General features: G+C 48.5%; 1 protein-coding gene across 1 annotated transcript; it reads left to right on the forward strand.

Annotated features, from left to right (window-relative positions):
* Positions 1 to 412: 412 nt before the first annotated feature.
* Positions 413 to 9,823, forward strand: LOC124649770 (probable E3 ubiquitin-protein ligase ARI5). Its single transcript, XM_047189349.1, has 16 exons — positions 413 to 536; positions 1,576 to 2,015; positions 3,022 to 3,143; positions 3,587 to 3,689; positions 3,812 to 3,902; positions 4,327 to 4,499; positions 4,622 to 4,723; positions 4,869 to 4,957; positions 5,660 to 5,767; positions 5,853 to 5,943; positions 6,067 to 6,156; positions 7,468 to 7,515; positions 7,859 to 7,930; positions 8,032 to 8,125; positions 8,223 to 8,373; positions 9,176 to 9,823. Exons 1-16 carry the CDS (start codon positions 413 to 415, stop codon positions 9,366 to 9,368), a joined length of 2,091 nt encoding a protein of 696 aa, XP_047045305.1. The 3' UTR covers positions 9,369 to 9,823.
* Positions 9,824 to 16,683: the final 6,860 nt, after the last annotated feature.

Here is a 16,683-nt window from a genome sequence, read left to right on the forward strand (position 1 = left end):
TCTCCTCCGTGGTCCCTTTTAATACGGGGTGGCCGCCGAGTTTCTCGGGCCTCTGAACTCGTTTTACGTGCCAGGCCGCGAGTTCGGGCTCCGTTCTAGTCCAGTTTTGGCCTAAGAGCAACTCTAACAGAGCCCGTAAATCCCGCCGGAAACCAAACTTTTCCGGCGGATTTACGGGTTCGGGCCGAATGTGTCGCAGATCAGTGACCGAAAAGATGGGCCGACCCGTAAAATAAGTTCAGGGCCCGAACAACTCCCCGAACGACCCCTATTAAAAGGGTTCGCGGAGGCGAGTTCGGGTCGCAAACCCTACTCCCCTCCGCCGTTCCTCTCCCTCCGCCGCCGCCAAGCACCATCTCCGGCGAGCAATCCAGCGAGCCCAAGGCAGCGATCCACCGGCTGACGGTCAGCGATGGCGTCCCGTGGCGGCTCCGCCGACTGTGGCGCCGGAGCGGGAGGCGGCGACTCGCCACCGCGTCCACCCGTCTTCCGCACCGACGCGGAGCGGCGCAAATGGAACCGGCCGGAGGGCGCGCGCAAGCGCAGCGCCCGCCGGTGGACGAGCTGGGGGCTCACGCCCCGGGGAAGCTCGCCGAGTACGACAACGCCGGTGAGGGCTCCTCGTCCGGCCGATCAAGCCGCGCACCGCGGCTCCCCGTCGCGGACGAGCGGCGACGACGAGGACCCTCATCCCCGCGCGGTCGCCCACCTTCTCTGCCGGGGACTATGTCCACGGCAGCGACGAGGAGGACGCCGTCCTCGCGCAGACCAAGGCCATCAGCGCGGTGGAGGCTCGCGCGCGCTTCCACCGGGAGGAGGCGAAAGCCGTTCGCCAGGTCCGTGAATACGGGGCGGCCCGCCGGGAAGCCCGCGTCCGCCGCGTCAAGCTCGAAATAGTCGAGCTTGACGTCGACGATGCGTGAAGATCATCGACGACAGCGTCGGCGCCCTCTGCCGCCTAGACGCTGCGCCACCACCGGCATCGCCGCACGCGTAGGTCACTATATTGGCCGCATTTTGCTTTAGCTAACTAGCGCCCGCCGGTGTACCAGTAATGTAGCTTTAATTTGTCAAACAATGAATGTTTTGATGCTCAATCGGAGCATCAATTTGCTGTCGAACTATGATCATCGCCTAATTTACCCGCGCCATTTCAAATTCCGCTTTTCAGTTCCATTTTTATGGTTTCTAATCTGCGCCACTGCTAAATTCGAACGAACTATCACTGAAAACCACTTTTTCGGTTTGCACTTTTTCGGGCTCTGTTAGAGATGCTCTAAGCCCGTATTTTCGCCGAACTTTTTCGGTTTCGGCTACTTTTACCGTTACGGTTAGAGATGCTCTTACTTGTTAGAACCCTAGTCATCCACATGCTGTCTCGATACCAATTTTTTACCGCCAGTAAAAAATTCAACTTCACTACGCGAAAGCCCAAGCCAAACACACGTCTCAAATCAACGAGACCGATTATAAATCAGAGTCGTGGTTAAAACGCGGGTACTCGAGTATGCTGTATGCGGTAAGTATCCAGCACTACAGTATACCGAGAGAAACAGAGTGAAATTTGTATCCTAGTCGGCTCCGGCCCTTGGGAAAACCCGAAAAGGCTCATTAAAATACCCGCCCCCCGACCCTCTTACCTCGACGCAACTCATTCCTTCATCGACACATCTTCCTCACCGCACCTCGCCGGAACCCTACCCCCTGCACCTACCCCCTCCGCCCTCCGGCCACATCCGCCCGATCCACCCCTTTGGTCGCCGGATTCCGCACCAACGGGCTCCGACTCCGAGATGCCCATCGCCAGCGACGAGGAGATGGCGGACGACGAGGACTACTACTACTACAGCGACGATGCCGAGGCCGAGGGCGACGGCGACGACGGGGACGGCGGCAGCAGCGCGGGCGGCGGCGCCGACGAAGACGGGGACTCCAGCAACGAGGATTTGCTCACCGGGGACTACGAGGGCCGGGAGGCGGAGGGGAGCGACGAGGCCGTCTCCAAGCGCGAGCAGGTGAGCCGATTCGGTGCCCGGACGCAGATCAGGCCCCTTGCTCCTTCGCTGCTTCCGTTCTCGTCGGAATTGCTAGGGTTTGAGACCAAATGGGCTGAAAATAGATACTAGTAGTACATCCACTCGGAAAGGGTAGCAGCAGCCTCGTTATCCCTCCGTTCCATAACCATTGTCGCAGATTCGGACGTATCTATGTACGAAATGTGTCTAGATACATCCAGATCAGCGACAGCAATTATGGAACCGAGGGACTAGTTCTTAGGTGCTGCAGCGGTGAGCGCTTGCCTGGTAGCAAATAAGTGGGGTTCTCTTGTTGGGGAGATCGGTCGATAAAACTAAAATGAGTCAGATGCCCTTGCCGTGTGTGAAGATTAGTGAGGTTTGGCCCATTTTGATGTGGGGAATTTTCCTAGTCGCTGAACCGTCAGCCCTTTGCTAGAGCTTGCATTGGCTGGCTTGTAGGTGCTGGTGTTCTGTTGCAAATTGATGTTTACATAAACCAAAGCGATGCACCGAATAATGCCTCCTTTACTTGTGGTGTTATACTTGGTAAATATCATACCGGTTACTGGATGCAGACGTGTTCTGAACTGAAATAAGCAGCGACATCGGTTGCAGGCTTGCAGCTCAGTTTTGTCGCTGTTCTGTCTGTGTAATGGAAGGATAGCTTGTTCAGGGATGTGCGGCTTCTTTGGGCTCCGCCTAGTGTTCAGCTGGCAATAGATGTGCTTGGGGACATCCAACAGGCATAGCCAATTAATGATCTATGTCAACCTTTATAAGTTCATATGCTTGAGAATAGGTTACCAGTTTGATGGCTTTCTCTCTTAAAGGTAGGAAGGCGAAGAATTAGGCACATAACATGCGTTACAGAGAATCGAACTGTTTTTTCTTTCCGTAGCCAATTTACTATTGTGTTCTCCTGTTGCTTTACTCGGCTGCATCATATTGTTTCATTTGTTATCATAGAGTTCTCTAAAAGAGTTCATGTTTCTGCTATCAACAGAGATACATTGTTTTAACTGAAAAGGATATATCTGACCGCCAAGAGGAAGATATGACAAAGGTATCTGCACTACTATTCATTTCAAGGGAAGAAGCAGGTGTCCTTCTTCACCACTATAGATGGTTAGTTTGCTATCTCAGCCAGTAACTTCTAATATTTTTTCTGATGGCATTTACGGAAATCGGATTGTACTATACAACACACAGGCCACTTCTCAAAATGCTGGCTACAAGCTTACTGCCTGATTAGCAATTCAAAAGTTTGTTATGTAGTTTTAGATACAACCACTGTTCCTGCAAAATATCATCCCAGGAACAGTCCTAAGTATCTTATGCTAATCATGGCTTTTTTATCCATACAGGATGTCTAAAATTTAGTTAATTAATGTGCTTTACATACTCTGAGTTTACCAATTTTCCCTTGATTATGAAGTTCCACATAAGGCAATGGAAACACTTTTTTTCCTTGATGGTTGGAGAAGGCAGAGTTGGATCTTTTGGTATCCAGAAGTAATGTTGTGTGCTTTTATTTGTTTTCTGTTGATATGATTTGGTTCTTTATTCAGGAACATCAGCAAGTTGAACGATGAATGGTTTTCTGATGAAGGCAAAGTACGTGATACTGTTGGCTTACTTATGAATGAAATTAATTTTCATAACTCTAGGAAGGTACGTAATATTTATTTGAATATTGGTACTTCCTTTCCATGTTAGATAGGGGTCATGACACCTTGTTGAACCATTGCCTCTGTATATATTATTCTAATCTTTGGAAGCTGTTTTGGTGGCAGCTAACTTGTGGAGTATGTTTTGAAGAATATTCTTCCGACATGATGAGTTCCGCGGGCTGTGCTCATTTTTATTGCCATGAATGTTGGGAAGGTCTCTCTCTCTCTCTCTCTCTCTCTCTCTCTCTCTCTCTCTCTCTCTCTCTCTCTCTCTCTCTCTCTCTCTCTCCCCTTTTTGGGCGCTTTTATGTCTGCTCACAATACTGCCTAATTCTCTGCTTCTGAGTACTAGTTTCCTCATGCAGTTGCACATAGGCATGCGTGTGTCTGCTTATTCCGTTTCATTTTGTGTTGTTGGCTGTGATTTGTGTTATCTGCGTCATATGTCTATAAATAAGGTAGGATGGTATTATGAGAAGGTTTATATATTTCTATGAAGAACTTGAAGGCTCTAAGTGTTCTATTGTTCTATTTTATTCGATTCTATATTCCTCGTAGATGTCAGTTAGTATCATTGTTCAACTCTTTTGTTTCATTTTTTTATTATAGAACTTCTGATGATAAGTGAAATTCTGTAGGCTATATCAGCGCTGCAGTAAGCCAGGGTCCAGGATGTTTGTCATTGCGATGCCCTGATCCAGCATGCAGTGCTATGGTTCTTCAAGGGATGGTTAATAAATTAGCTAAACACCAAGATAAAGAAAAATATGCACGATTTGCTCTACGCGCATATGTGGAAGGTAGCAAGAAGGTAAGTTACTCGCACAATTTTTTGGGGGACTGTATGTGTTCATACTGTCAAAGATATTGACAATTCTGAAATCATGTGTTTTTTATGTTACGAGTTTATGTAACCTTAATTTTTTCCTGCAGACTAAATGGTGTCCAGCTCCTGACTGTACATGTGCGGTGGAATTCATTAGTGATGTGAACTATGATGTCTCATGTAATTGCAAATACGGTTTTTGCTGGAATGTGAGTGGCTACTGCTTCCATTTTGTATTAACTTTTTGCCTCTATTTTTTAGTGATTTGGTGCTTCTGTTACATCTTTTTTTGGGGGATTTATGATCATATGCGTTCACTCATTAATGCTTGTTCATGCTTGTTACATTTTCCAGTGCACAGAAGAAGCTCACAGACCAGTTGACTGCGAGACTGTTAATAAGTGGATTCTGAAGAACAGCGCTGAGTCCGAAAATATGAATTGGTTTGTTACGTTCTCAGTATAGTAGTATTTGATGTGCAATTATTCTTCACCTCAAATACTTCTTCACGAGTTGACCTAGTAGTTGTAGTGGGAGGTGCAATACTACTACCAGAGAAGTATGGGCCTCATTCTTTGATGAGCCAGTGGTCTGCTACTTTGTTTTGAACTTGTAACAATTAACAATGATTTCAAATTTCAAACATTATATCTATTTCGGAGACATAGCTTGTTCCTATTGGATACTGAGTAAATGGGGCTGATTCATTTTGTCAACTGACGTTGTTTACTGTTTTCCCTGAAAATGATTAGCCACTAGCCAGTAGTCACAACTTCTGAGTTACGAGTGAAGAAGACTTGATGAGACATGCGCTTGGTGTCTAACTGCATTTTCACTGAATAATGATTTTATCTTTTATTTGTTACAGCAATGCAAACATCTTATTAGTTTCTGGTTTTTTAGTTTGTTTTATTTGGTTACTGGGCTCTTGGAAGAGGCTCATTATTTGAAGAAAAACACTGTAGGCACAAGTAAAGAAGTCTTTATTCGAACTGATATTGTCTATGTTAGTGAACCAATGCCTTTATAATGGTGTGTAAACATTATGTTTGGAGTTAGCCCGTGATTGTGCTAATAATTCTTATTCTTTATGTTAATTTAAATCATATCAGATGGTTTAATAAGTCACGGTTGCTCATTTTCAGGATACTGGCTAATTCTAAGCCCTGTCCAAAATGCCAACGGCCGATAGAGAAACACCAGGGGTGCATGCACATGACTTGCACACCTCCTTGCAAATTTGAGTTCTGCTGGTATAGTTGAATGTCATTGCTTGATGAAAGAGTTTGATATTTACAGTTTCCATATCTTTTATTTGATTATCTTCATACATTTTAGGTTATGTCTGGGTTCGTGGCAAGAACATGGTGAGAGGACAGGTGGCTTTTATGCTTGCAATCGCTATGAATCAGCAAAGAAAGAGGGCATTGTATGTTTTCTCTGGACATTATGCACCTGTACTGACCAGAAGAGAATCCTCTGACCCTATTTTAGTGGTCTAGTGTGGGTTCTCTGCTGCTTTTCTTTCTTAACCTAACTAGTTCTGTTGCAGTATGATGAGGCTGAAGCAAGGAGGGAGAGGGCTAAACACTCACTCGAGAGATATATGCATTACTACGAACGCTGGTCATCTAATCAGGCAGTATGTCCACGATACTTAAGTTTGGTTTCCGTATGAGTTTCTCTGTTTCTATGATCACCACAATGCAGCTTGCATTATTGTTGTGCTCATGAGTTAACTTTGTCTCTAACCTTGCCACCTACCTAGACAAGTATAGTGTTGACCATACATTTTAAACATGTGGTATTAAGCCATATTACACAGCCAGAGCCCAGAGCTACAAGTGTCAAGAGTTTCAACAAGCAAACCGACATACAAAACAAGAGATTACTAACTGGACTCCAGCTTGACTGTACATGATATACTGTCCTGAAATATAACTTACATTACTATGTGTGCAGTCAAGGTTTTAAAATTCTGACCACTAATACATGTAGAAGCATCTGGATTGGGCATGAGAATGATATCATAGTACTGCCTCCGTCTCAAAACATAAGGCGCGCTTAAATTCCGCTGGTCAACAACTTGCAACTTTGACTATCACTTGTACTTATAATAGATCCACAAATTTTGTATAAATATATATGAAATGAAAAAGATTGTGCGAAAAAAAAGCTTGCCTTATATTTTGGGATGGAGGGAGTATGTTGCAAAATACAGTTTTCTCGAACATTTCATCTTGCAAAGTTCGTTTATCTGTTATATATCTTCTTCACTATTTTGAGACACATGCATGTGCAAGTCATGCATTAGACTAAAAAGTCAAATTTTCTTACATTGCTGAATGAAGGGAGTATTAGCAAAAGTTGTAACTATCGCAACCATGTGTCAGACATCCTCCTGCATGACTAGGCTAGTGAAACAACAATCTTTATGAAAAAAACCATGCCAAATACAGACAACTGGTCCTACTGCTCTTCAACATCAACCAATACACTTCAGCTGGTAGCATCTGTCGTGTGAGCGCCAGCTCTTCCGCTTTGTTGAGGCGCGAGCTTTCATTTGTTTAGTTAGTATCATATCCATAAGTACATTTTTGTGGGAGCGCCAACCCAACTCCCGATAAAACCAACTATTTCTTTAATTTAAATCTCGTGCCTATTGTCTGATCAGTTTATGACGGTACTACCTCTGTCCATAAAAGGATGTCGAAAGTTTGTCTAAACTCGGATGTATCTAGACACCTTTTAGTGTATAGATGCATTCGAATTTGGACAAACCTTCTCCATCCTTTTATGGATGGAGGGAGTACAAGATTTTTTCTTTACCTTGTGGTCAAGCGAATTTTATATCTATTGGACGTCTATGATGATTGATGGATGGTTTAGATGCAGTCTGGTGCTTGAATTTCTCAACTGTATTAATCTTTTGTGGTGGTGTTTCTATTGACAGTCGAGGCAGAAGGCACAGGCAGATCTGCAAAAGGCAGAAAAGGAACAAGTAAGCATTTGCATTATGTTGCTGGCACTTCCTTAGGGGGTGTTTGGTGTGGCTTTTTTTGGCTTTTGGCTTTGGCAAAAGCCACCAAAAGCACCTAAATAGGTGCTTTTTTTGGCTTTTGGATTTTGGAAGCCAAAAGAATATGATCTTTGTTTTCGGCTTCCAAAATCCAAAAGCCAAAAAAAGCACCTATTTAGGTGCTTTTGGTGGCTTTTGCCAAAGCCAAAAGCCAAAAAAAGCCACACCAAACACACCCTTAGTGCTTCAGATCTCAGTTTTTCTGATTGCCCTTTTCTGGTTTTACCTGTATGCTATGCTAATTTTATTTCTCTCTGTGCTAAAGCTTGCAAAACTAAGTGATGTTTATGGAATACCGGAGACGCAGCTGAAGTTCATTATCGAAGCTTGGTCACAGGTTTGATGTCATAATTTTGTGTTACAGCCAAATGGACTTTGACACTTTGTACTTGACAAATCTTCTTATATATGACGACGCATCACTACACTGTATTACAGATTATAGAATGCAGGCGAGTGCTGAAATTTACGTATGCATATGGCTATTATCTAGAGGACAAAGTAAAGAGTGGATTTTTTGAGTACCTACAAGGTTATTATTTTTGTGCATTGCAACGTTGTTCCTAACTCCAAAGTTTTATCATGTGATTTAAAACTCATCAAATATTTATAATTCTACATGTTTACAGGTGAAGCTGAGTCTGGTTTGGAACGTCTTCATCAGTGTGCTGAGAAAGACCTGCAAGCATATATGCCTTACTCAAAACCTGAGACCATCGAGGATCATCCTTCGGCGACTGAGTTTGGTGATTTCCGTGTTAAGCTTGTTAGTCTGACAAGGTATTGCAAACTTTCTTATCGCATATCCTCATGTTGTGGATTTACTTTACATACTTTAAGTCAACATATGTGGTTGCTTTCTCCCTGAGTTCTTTTATACTCAGCAGATCTCAGTATCTCCTTGAAAGTTTAAATGAACTTGACCAAGTATGTTGGAGTTTAACTATAAAATTAGCACAGAAGCTCAAGAACAGGCGCATCCGTTGTGATTTCTCTTGCCTCTAGCGTCTGTGTAGCACATAGGGATGCTGAGGCTTTTATTATGACACTCACCTCTTACTCATCACCTCTCCTAGGATCCACATCCCTAGGTGGTAAACATAAAAAAAACTTTGTACCGCTGAGCTTAGAAGTAGCACCCAACACTAAGCTAATTAAAGTACTTTCGATTAAATTTTGTTATATCCATTTTTAGTTAAAACGATTAAGTTTAAAACTCCTGCAGTTGCTGCTAACAGATATCATAAAAGAAGCTTAGGGCTGAATGGAGAGTCAAAGCTGATGTGTCCACCATAGTACCTCTAATGGGTGCTAGGGATGCTGATGCTCTTTGCAGTGATTTAGTTCTAGATCCATAAGATAACATAGTGACAGTTTAAGTTGATCAAAGTTGTGGTACAAGAAAAGCATTTGGATGGATTAATGAAAATCAACTAGTCCTTTCTCTGATTTACCTCTGCTATGTTGCTTGTTATGCAATTCTTCTGTGTGCAACATGTTTTGTCAAGTTACCTTGCTCGTAGTTGGATAGTAGCTTCTGATGGTCATCGTTATACGCTTATATGCTAAAATTGCGCTGCAGCATAACAAGGAATTATTTCGAGAACCTTGTTCAAGCATTGGAAGCTGGTCTGGAGGATGTCACCGCTACTGGCGCTGCTGCTACCTCAAGCGATAATGCCACCACCTCCAAGAAAGCAGGAACTAATGTCAAAGCTGCAAAGAAGCAGCGCTCTGGATCTTCAGACAACTCGGATGAAAACATGGCCATGTGAGCGCTGCACCTTTCGGAATCCTTCTTCTGTGGATGCGTGCGCAGAATGTGACAAGAGTTGGTACTAGATTGGAAAACGGACCAGAAGGTAGATGCCCAAAGAAGCTCAAAGCGCATGAAGCATGTGTGTACCGATGCTTTAGACTGCCAAGCAGAGCATCCAACGGATGCAAATGGTGCACATAGAGGGGTCCTTTTATGTTGGTCCGAAAAATGGTGGCAACAGTGTTGGTTTGGAGAAAGGGCCCGTCTGTTGTAAATATTAGTAGCTATATATGAAGGAAAGTGCGTGTAATGCGGTGGGTTTTTTCTACCTAGGTACTGACTAGCGTGATGTCAATTTATCTCCACTAAAATGGTAGGCATCTTTTTGGCTAAAGGTGATTTAGCCGGTGTCGTGTAAGTGTAAATTACTAGTAGTATAACAGTTGATAATCAAAAAGTAACTTATGGAAAGGGCAGCGCTGAGGATCCTCAGAGGCTGCAAACCCCCCAGCCTTCGGGTCCTTCACGGTTGGATCAAACCAATTTGAACCGTTAGATCTACTTCTGTGTTTAGTTTTGTCTCAAAATCCCATTTTTGCTTCATTGAAGCATAAAAAGCCTAGCTCTTCAGACTTTGTTTTGTCGAATTTTTTTTTCTTGCTTTTGCATCATTGAAGCAGAAAACGGTTCATCTAAAAGTAAATAAGAATGGATCTTGCACTAGAGTTCTTGTAGCAACAAAAATGTACTAAAGTTGCAGAACCACAATAAAATACTAGTGGCCTGTTTGTAGCATTGCCATGGGCTATTGGCAGCATTATTGTTTGTTCTTTGCAGCACCTCCGCCACAAGATGGTAGCAACACCAGTCAGAGGTGGTAGCATTGCCATCGCCCTTAGTGGCAACGTCGACCTTGGCTCGTACGTAGCACCAGCCCTCACCAAGTCAGAGGTGGTAGCATTGCCATCGCCCTTAGTGGCAACGTCGACCTTGGCTCGTACGTAGCACCAGCCCTCACCAGTGGTAGCACCACCTAAGGCCCCTGGAAGCACTACTCGACGTTGCTCGCGACATCATCGTCATCCCATGGCAGCTCCCCCGTCCACCGTTAGAAGAAAGACAACAAAACCAAATCCCAGGCACAACCGCCTGACCGGCAGCACCATCACCGCTTGTTGCAACACCGTCCATCTCCTTGAAGCATCTCCCACGGCCAATGGTAGCATCTACGACATACATTAGTAGCACCTCCGCCCAACAATGATAGCAGCACCGTTCTTCCTTGGCCGCACTGGCGCCTCGTCGCAGCATCTCCCACCGCCAATGAAAGCATCAACTAACTTCACTGGTAGCATTTTCGCCCAACAACGGTAGCACTACTGCTCGACGATATCAATGTCCACGATGGCAGCACCTCTTCCCACCGCTGGAAGCAACTACGTCTACCGTTGGAAGCATGACGTAGCCGGCTTTGCAGCTGTAGATATTTTGCGACAGTGGAGTTGCCGGCGACGTGCAACTTGCAGCAACGCCATGGAGTCGGCCCCGATGGCGCTCGTGATGGAGGCGTGCAGCCATGGTGGGGATGGAGGCAGCGCACGAGCCGGCGCCGTGGGGAAGGAGGCGGCGGACGGAGCCGACGCCGTGGGGAAAGGAGGCGGTGGCCATCGCGGCGGATAGAGCCAACGCAGCGGAGGAAGGAGGCGGCGACGTCGAGGCTGGCCGTCGCGAGGAAAGGAGCTAGCGCCGCGCTCCTGTAGAGGCTGACCGCCGCTGGGAACGGAGGCGGCGGCGCACGACCTCGCCGGATCGGTGGCGGCCCTGGTACAGAGTGCGCTCGGTGGAGGGCAGCGACGGCGAGGAAGCTTGCGGAGGTGGAGGGCCATGGCGGGGCAGTTCGTGGAGGAGGAGGGATGGAGGCCATGGAGGATCCCCGTGGGGCGGCTCGCTCACGGAGGTGGGAGCCGACGGTGATGCGCTCGCGGAGGTGGGAGCCGGTGGTGTTGCGCTCGCGAAGGTGGGAGCTGGCGGCGAGGCGCTCGCGGAGAGAGGTGGAGGAGAATAGAACGTGTGGATTAGGTGGGCTTGTGGACCCACGCATGTGCGCACAGCGAAAATCAAAGGACGGAGGCGATCTGATCCAATGACGCCAAGACCCGGAGGTTGCGAGCGTTCCAGCCTCCGGCGGAACTAAAGCATTTTCCTTCCCGGCGAAGGCGGTAAGTCCTCTTCCCTGGCGTTCTCTCTCCCTTCCCGGCCTCCTCTCCCCCTCCGTGCATTCCATGGCGTTGTGGTCGTCACCCCCGCCATAACCCTAGGAAGACTGTGCGCCTCTCACCGTGACCGCCATCGTCGAATTCCTGAGGTCTAGCGCCGCAACCATGGTGTGGCGTAAATCGTGGGCATGTTTTAGTCCGCACGTCGCACCAGCCGAACGTCCGCATCGCTCGCTCGTGTGATCATCGATCCCGAAAACCTGATCGGATGTGTCTAACGAAGCGCTTCGTGAGCTCTGGCGACTCGGGAGGCGATTGGGAGCTCGCCCTCCCGGAGCGCCGCCGCCGCAGAGCTGCCCGCACCATTGGGGGGCGCCGGGAGCTGCGCCCATTGCCGGCGAGGAAAGGGAACCGGTTCGCCTCCCTCACCGTCGTCGTCTCCGAGGCCGAGGGCTCGGAGGAAGAAGCTTGGGTGTCATATGAAGAAGCTGCACCTCCGCCGCCACCTTCCCTGGCAAACCTCGGGAGGTTCTGGCCAGATCTGGGAGGGGGGCCGCCGTCGGCGTCTCTGGCCGGCTCCCCGCGCCTCTCCTCTGCTTCGGCGCCACCACCTCCGCTTGGGCTCGCCCACTTTCTGCCGCTCTCCGGCGCGACGGACCTGGGGCGGAGTTTTCTTCCCACAGATCTGGGGATCTGTCCTCATGGTGGCGGATCTGGGACGGTCCTCATCGGGGACCTCGAGATCGCGCTGCCGTTGTGCCAGGGACGGCCGGAGGCGAGGGCGATGTCGCCGCAGCGGCTAGGGTTTGCGCTCAGGGAGGCTCTGCTCGGGGCGGACCCTGTTGGGCTTGTTGGGCCGGCCCATGGGAGGGCTAACCAACCGGTGTCCCAGGCCCTTTCTGTTCGTGGGTCGCTTGGGCACTGCGGGCTAGCCCAAGTGACGAATGGGGGGGGGGGGGTGGTGCTTCTGCCCCGCGGCCTGGTCCGCTAGATGGCTACCACATCCCCTCTGCCGCGGATGGGCGGTCCAGGGACAATAGGGTTTCATCTGCGGATGTTTTTACCCCTCGACCGCCGGTACTTAGGTGGATCTAGCTTCCACCCAAAACCCTAGATCCCACTCTAGGTTTTCCAGCCCCCGCCCGTGATGTTCGACGCAACATCGCCGCCGCCAAGATCCTCTCCACCCACATCGACCCCAACTCCGGCGCGCTCGTCCCCCACCTTTCGGTCATGGAGCGTGACCGATCCTTCCACGGGAAGCGGCCATTCGAAGACTTCAGCGGTGGGTACTCCCGCAACCGCGAACATGACCTCCGCCAGAAACTCGACAGAGAGCAAGAAGAGCATCGGCGACAGCAACGACAGCGCGACCACGAGTTCGACAGGGCAGGCTCCTCGTCATGGTGTTACGAGGGGAAACGTTCACGACAGGACGCCCGGGCCCCTCCTCCCCCGCCCCCTCCTCTGCTCGGCCGCGACTCAGGGAAGAGCGCCGGCAAGAAATCCCTTCGCCAATCCCGTGCTCCACAAGGCATGGCTACTTCTCCTCCGGGGATGGGACCGGTTGAGGGATGGCCGGAGCGACAAACCGCGGCTCACATCACCTGCTATAACTACGGGAAGCAGGGGCACATCCAAGTTGATTGCGTACAAGAGCCGTTCTGCATCAACTGTAAGAAGGTGGGCCACCTCTCGGCCGTGTGTGCTGCTTTGTCCAAAGCGCCTGCCCCTTTCTGGGTGGGTTTTGGAGGCGGGCGCCATGGTTTCTACTGCATCGAGGTGCCCGAAGAAGAACTCCAGCGCCCCGCCTCCAACTCCGCTACGGTTATCCTGGAAGGGGGGCGTCTCACCGAAGAAGAAGTCAAAGAAGAATTCAAGGATCTGGTGGACGAAAACTGGAACTGGCAAGTTCGGCAGCTCTCACCAACAGACTTTGCCGTCGTTTTCCCGTCGAAGGAGAGCCTCCGCACTGCAATCCGTGGGGGCGGGCTCACCCTGCCATCCAGCAAGATCAAGGCCCTGGTCACCGTCCCGCTGGGTGATCCGCTCGCCGCTGAGACCCTGGTGGAAGTTTGGGCCAAGCTTCTGGGAGTGCCGCCACCTCTGCGCCATGTTGATCGCCTTCTCATGTCTACCCGCGAGGTGGGGCATCCAATTTCAGTGGATGTGGAATCGATGGATCACCCAGACGCCCCGGTGAGGATGTCTTTTGGCTGCCGCAAGGACGACCAGCTCCCTGAGTACATCACCCTCTTCGTCAACATGCAAGGGTACCACATCAAGGTGATCTGCGGGGCTGCGACTGTGGAAGACTCGCCACCGCAAGCACCTCCAAGGTTCCCACCAGGGGAGGGACAGGATGACAAAGAGGATGACTGCGAGGAAACAGATGACGACCGGTGGGATGGACGGTGGGGGCGACACACCCAGAAGGCCAAGCGTGCGATGGCCTAGGCGCCGGGCGCAGGTGGGGGAGGACCGCGTAAATCGGTGCTGATACGTCTCAAACGTATCTATAATTTCTTATGTTCCATGCTACTTTTATGATGATACACATATGTTTTATACACACTTTACATCATTTATATGCATTTTCCGGCACTAACCTATTAACGATATGCCGAAGAGCCAGTTGCTGTTTTCTGCTGCTTTTGGTTTCAGAAATCCTACAAAGGAAATATTCTCGGAATCGGACGAAATCAACGCCCAATATCTTATTTTTCCAGGAAGCTTCCAGAGCACCGAAGAGGGGCCAGAGAGGAGCCAGGGGCCCCACCCCACAAGGCGGCGCGGCCAAGGGGGGGCGCCCCCCTATGGTGTGGCTCCACCAGGGCCCTTCCGACTCCGCCTCTTCGCCTATTTAAGCCTTCGTGACCTAAAACTTCGATACCAATAAGCCACGATACGAGAAAAGTTCCAGAGCCGCCGCCATCGCGAAGCCAAGATTCGGGGGACAGAAGTCTCTGTTCCGGCACGCCGCCGGGACGGGGAAGTGCCCTCGGAAGGCATCTCTATCGACACCACCGCCATCTTCATCACCGCTGCTGCTTCCTATGATGAGGAGGGAGTAGTTCTCCCCCGGCGCTAAGGGCTGTACCGGTAGCTATGTGGTTCATCTCTCTCTCCCATGTGATCTTTATGTGATCATGAGCTTTGTGATCTAGTTGAATATCATCTATGTGCTACTCTAGTGATGTTATTAAAGTAGTCTATTCCTCCTCCATGATGTAATGTTGACGGTGTGTGCATCATGTAGTACTTGGTATAAGCTATGATTGTGATCTCTTGTGGATTATGAAGTTAACTATTACTATGATAGTATTGATGCGATCTATTCCCCCTTTCATAGCCTGACGGTGACGAGTGTGCATGCTATGTTAGTACTCGGTATAATTGCAATGGTCTATTATGCACTCTAAGGTTACTTAAATATGAACACCGAATGTTGTCGAGCTTGTTAACTCCGGCTTGAGGGAGCTCTTGTAGCCCTACACAATGAATTGCCGTGCTTGTCATCCAACAAGAGAGTGTAGAGAAAGTAGTATTTGTTTATTCAATTATGTGATCAATGTTGAGAGTGTCCACTGGTGAAAGTATGATCCCTAGGCCTTGTTTCCGAATAGAAAAGTTACAATTCCACGGAGAATTGCCTCCCACGCACGGCAAGCTATTTTCTCGGCACCGTTATTCTTACCGTTATGTTGCATGTTTACTCGCTGCCATCTTTATTTCAGATTGCTATTACCACTCATATTCATCCATATCACTTGCATCTCTCACTATCTCTTCGCCGAACTAGTGCACCTATACATCCGACAAGTGTGAGGCTGGGTGTGTTAGGGACACAAAGAGCCTACTTGTATCGTGGCCGCGGGTTGCTTGAGCAGGGATATCTTTGTCACTCTACCTCCACCGAGTTCGATAAACCTTGGGTGATTCACTTAAGGGAAACTTGCTGCTGTTCTACAAACCTCTGCTCTTGGAGGCCCAACACTATCTACAGGAATAGAAGCGTGCGTAGACATCACTCCCACTATTACTAATAAAATTGATTATGCTTATGTGGAGAGTAATGATACTTTTATGCATGTGAATAAGAATGTTTTATGTGATAGTTGAGTTTGTTCATGATTCTACTGAAAGTTATTATGAGAGAGGGAAACATGGTTATATGCATCTTAATAATATTAAGTTTCCCCTCTTTATGTTTAGAATCTTGAAGTTGCGCTTGTGTTGCCTTTCTATGCTTATTGCATTATGCTTACATGACTTGTTTATTTACAAGATTTCTTTTCATAGGAAGTGGGTGATACGTCTCCGACGCATCGATAATTTCTTATGTTCCATGCCACATTATTGATGATATCTACATGTTTTATACACATTATATGTTGTATTTATGCATTTTCCGGCACTAACCTATTAACGAGATGCTTCGAAGAGCCGATTCTTGTTTTTACGCTGTTTTTGGTTTCAGAAATCCTAGTAAGGAAATATTCTCGGAATTGGACGAAATCAACGCCCGGGGTCCTATTTTTGCACGAAGCTTCCAGAAGACCGAGGGAAAGGAAGTGGGGCCACGGGCGCCGCCACAACAGGGCGGCGCGGCCCGGTCCTGGCCGCGCGGCCCTGTGTGTGGGGCCCTCGTGTGGCCCCCACGTTGCCCTTCCGCCTACTTAAAGCCTTCGTCGCGAAACCCCCGATGCCGAGAGCCACGATACGGAAAACCTTCCGAGGCGCCGCCGCCGCCAATCCCATCTCGGGGGATTCGCGGAGATCGCCTCCGGCACCCTGTCAGGAGAGGGGAATCATCTCCTGGAGGACTCTTCACCGCCATGGTCGCCTCCGGGAGTGATGAGTGAGTAGTTCACCCCTGGACTATGGGTCCATAGCAGTAGCTAGATGGTTGTCTTCTCCTCATGTGCTTCATTGTTGGATCTTGTGAGCTGCCTAACATGATCAAGATCATCTATCCGTAATGCTATATGTTGTGTTTGTCGGGATCCGATGGATAGAGAATACTATGTTATGTTGATTATCAATCTATTACCTATGTGTTGTTTATGATCTTGCATGCTCTCCGTTATTAGTAGAGGCTCTGGCCAAGTTTTT

Source organism: Lolium rigidum, chromosome 1 (genome assembly GCF_022539505.1).
Source record: "Lolium rigidum isolate FL_2022 chromosome 1, APGP_CSIRO_Lrig_0.1, whole genome shotgun sequence".
NCBI lineage: Eukaryota > Viridiplantae > Streptophyta > Magnoliopsida > Poales > Poaceae > Lolium > Lolium rigidum.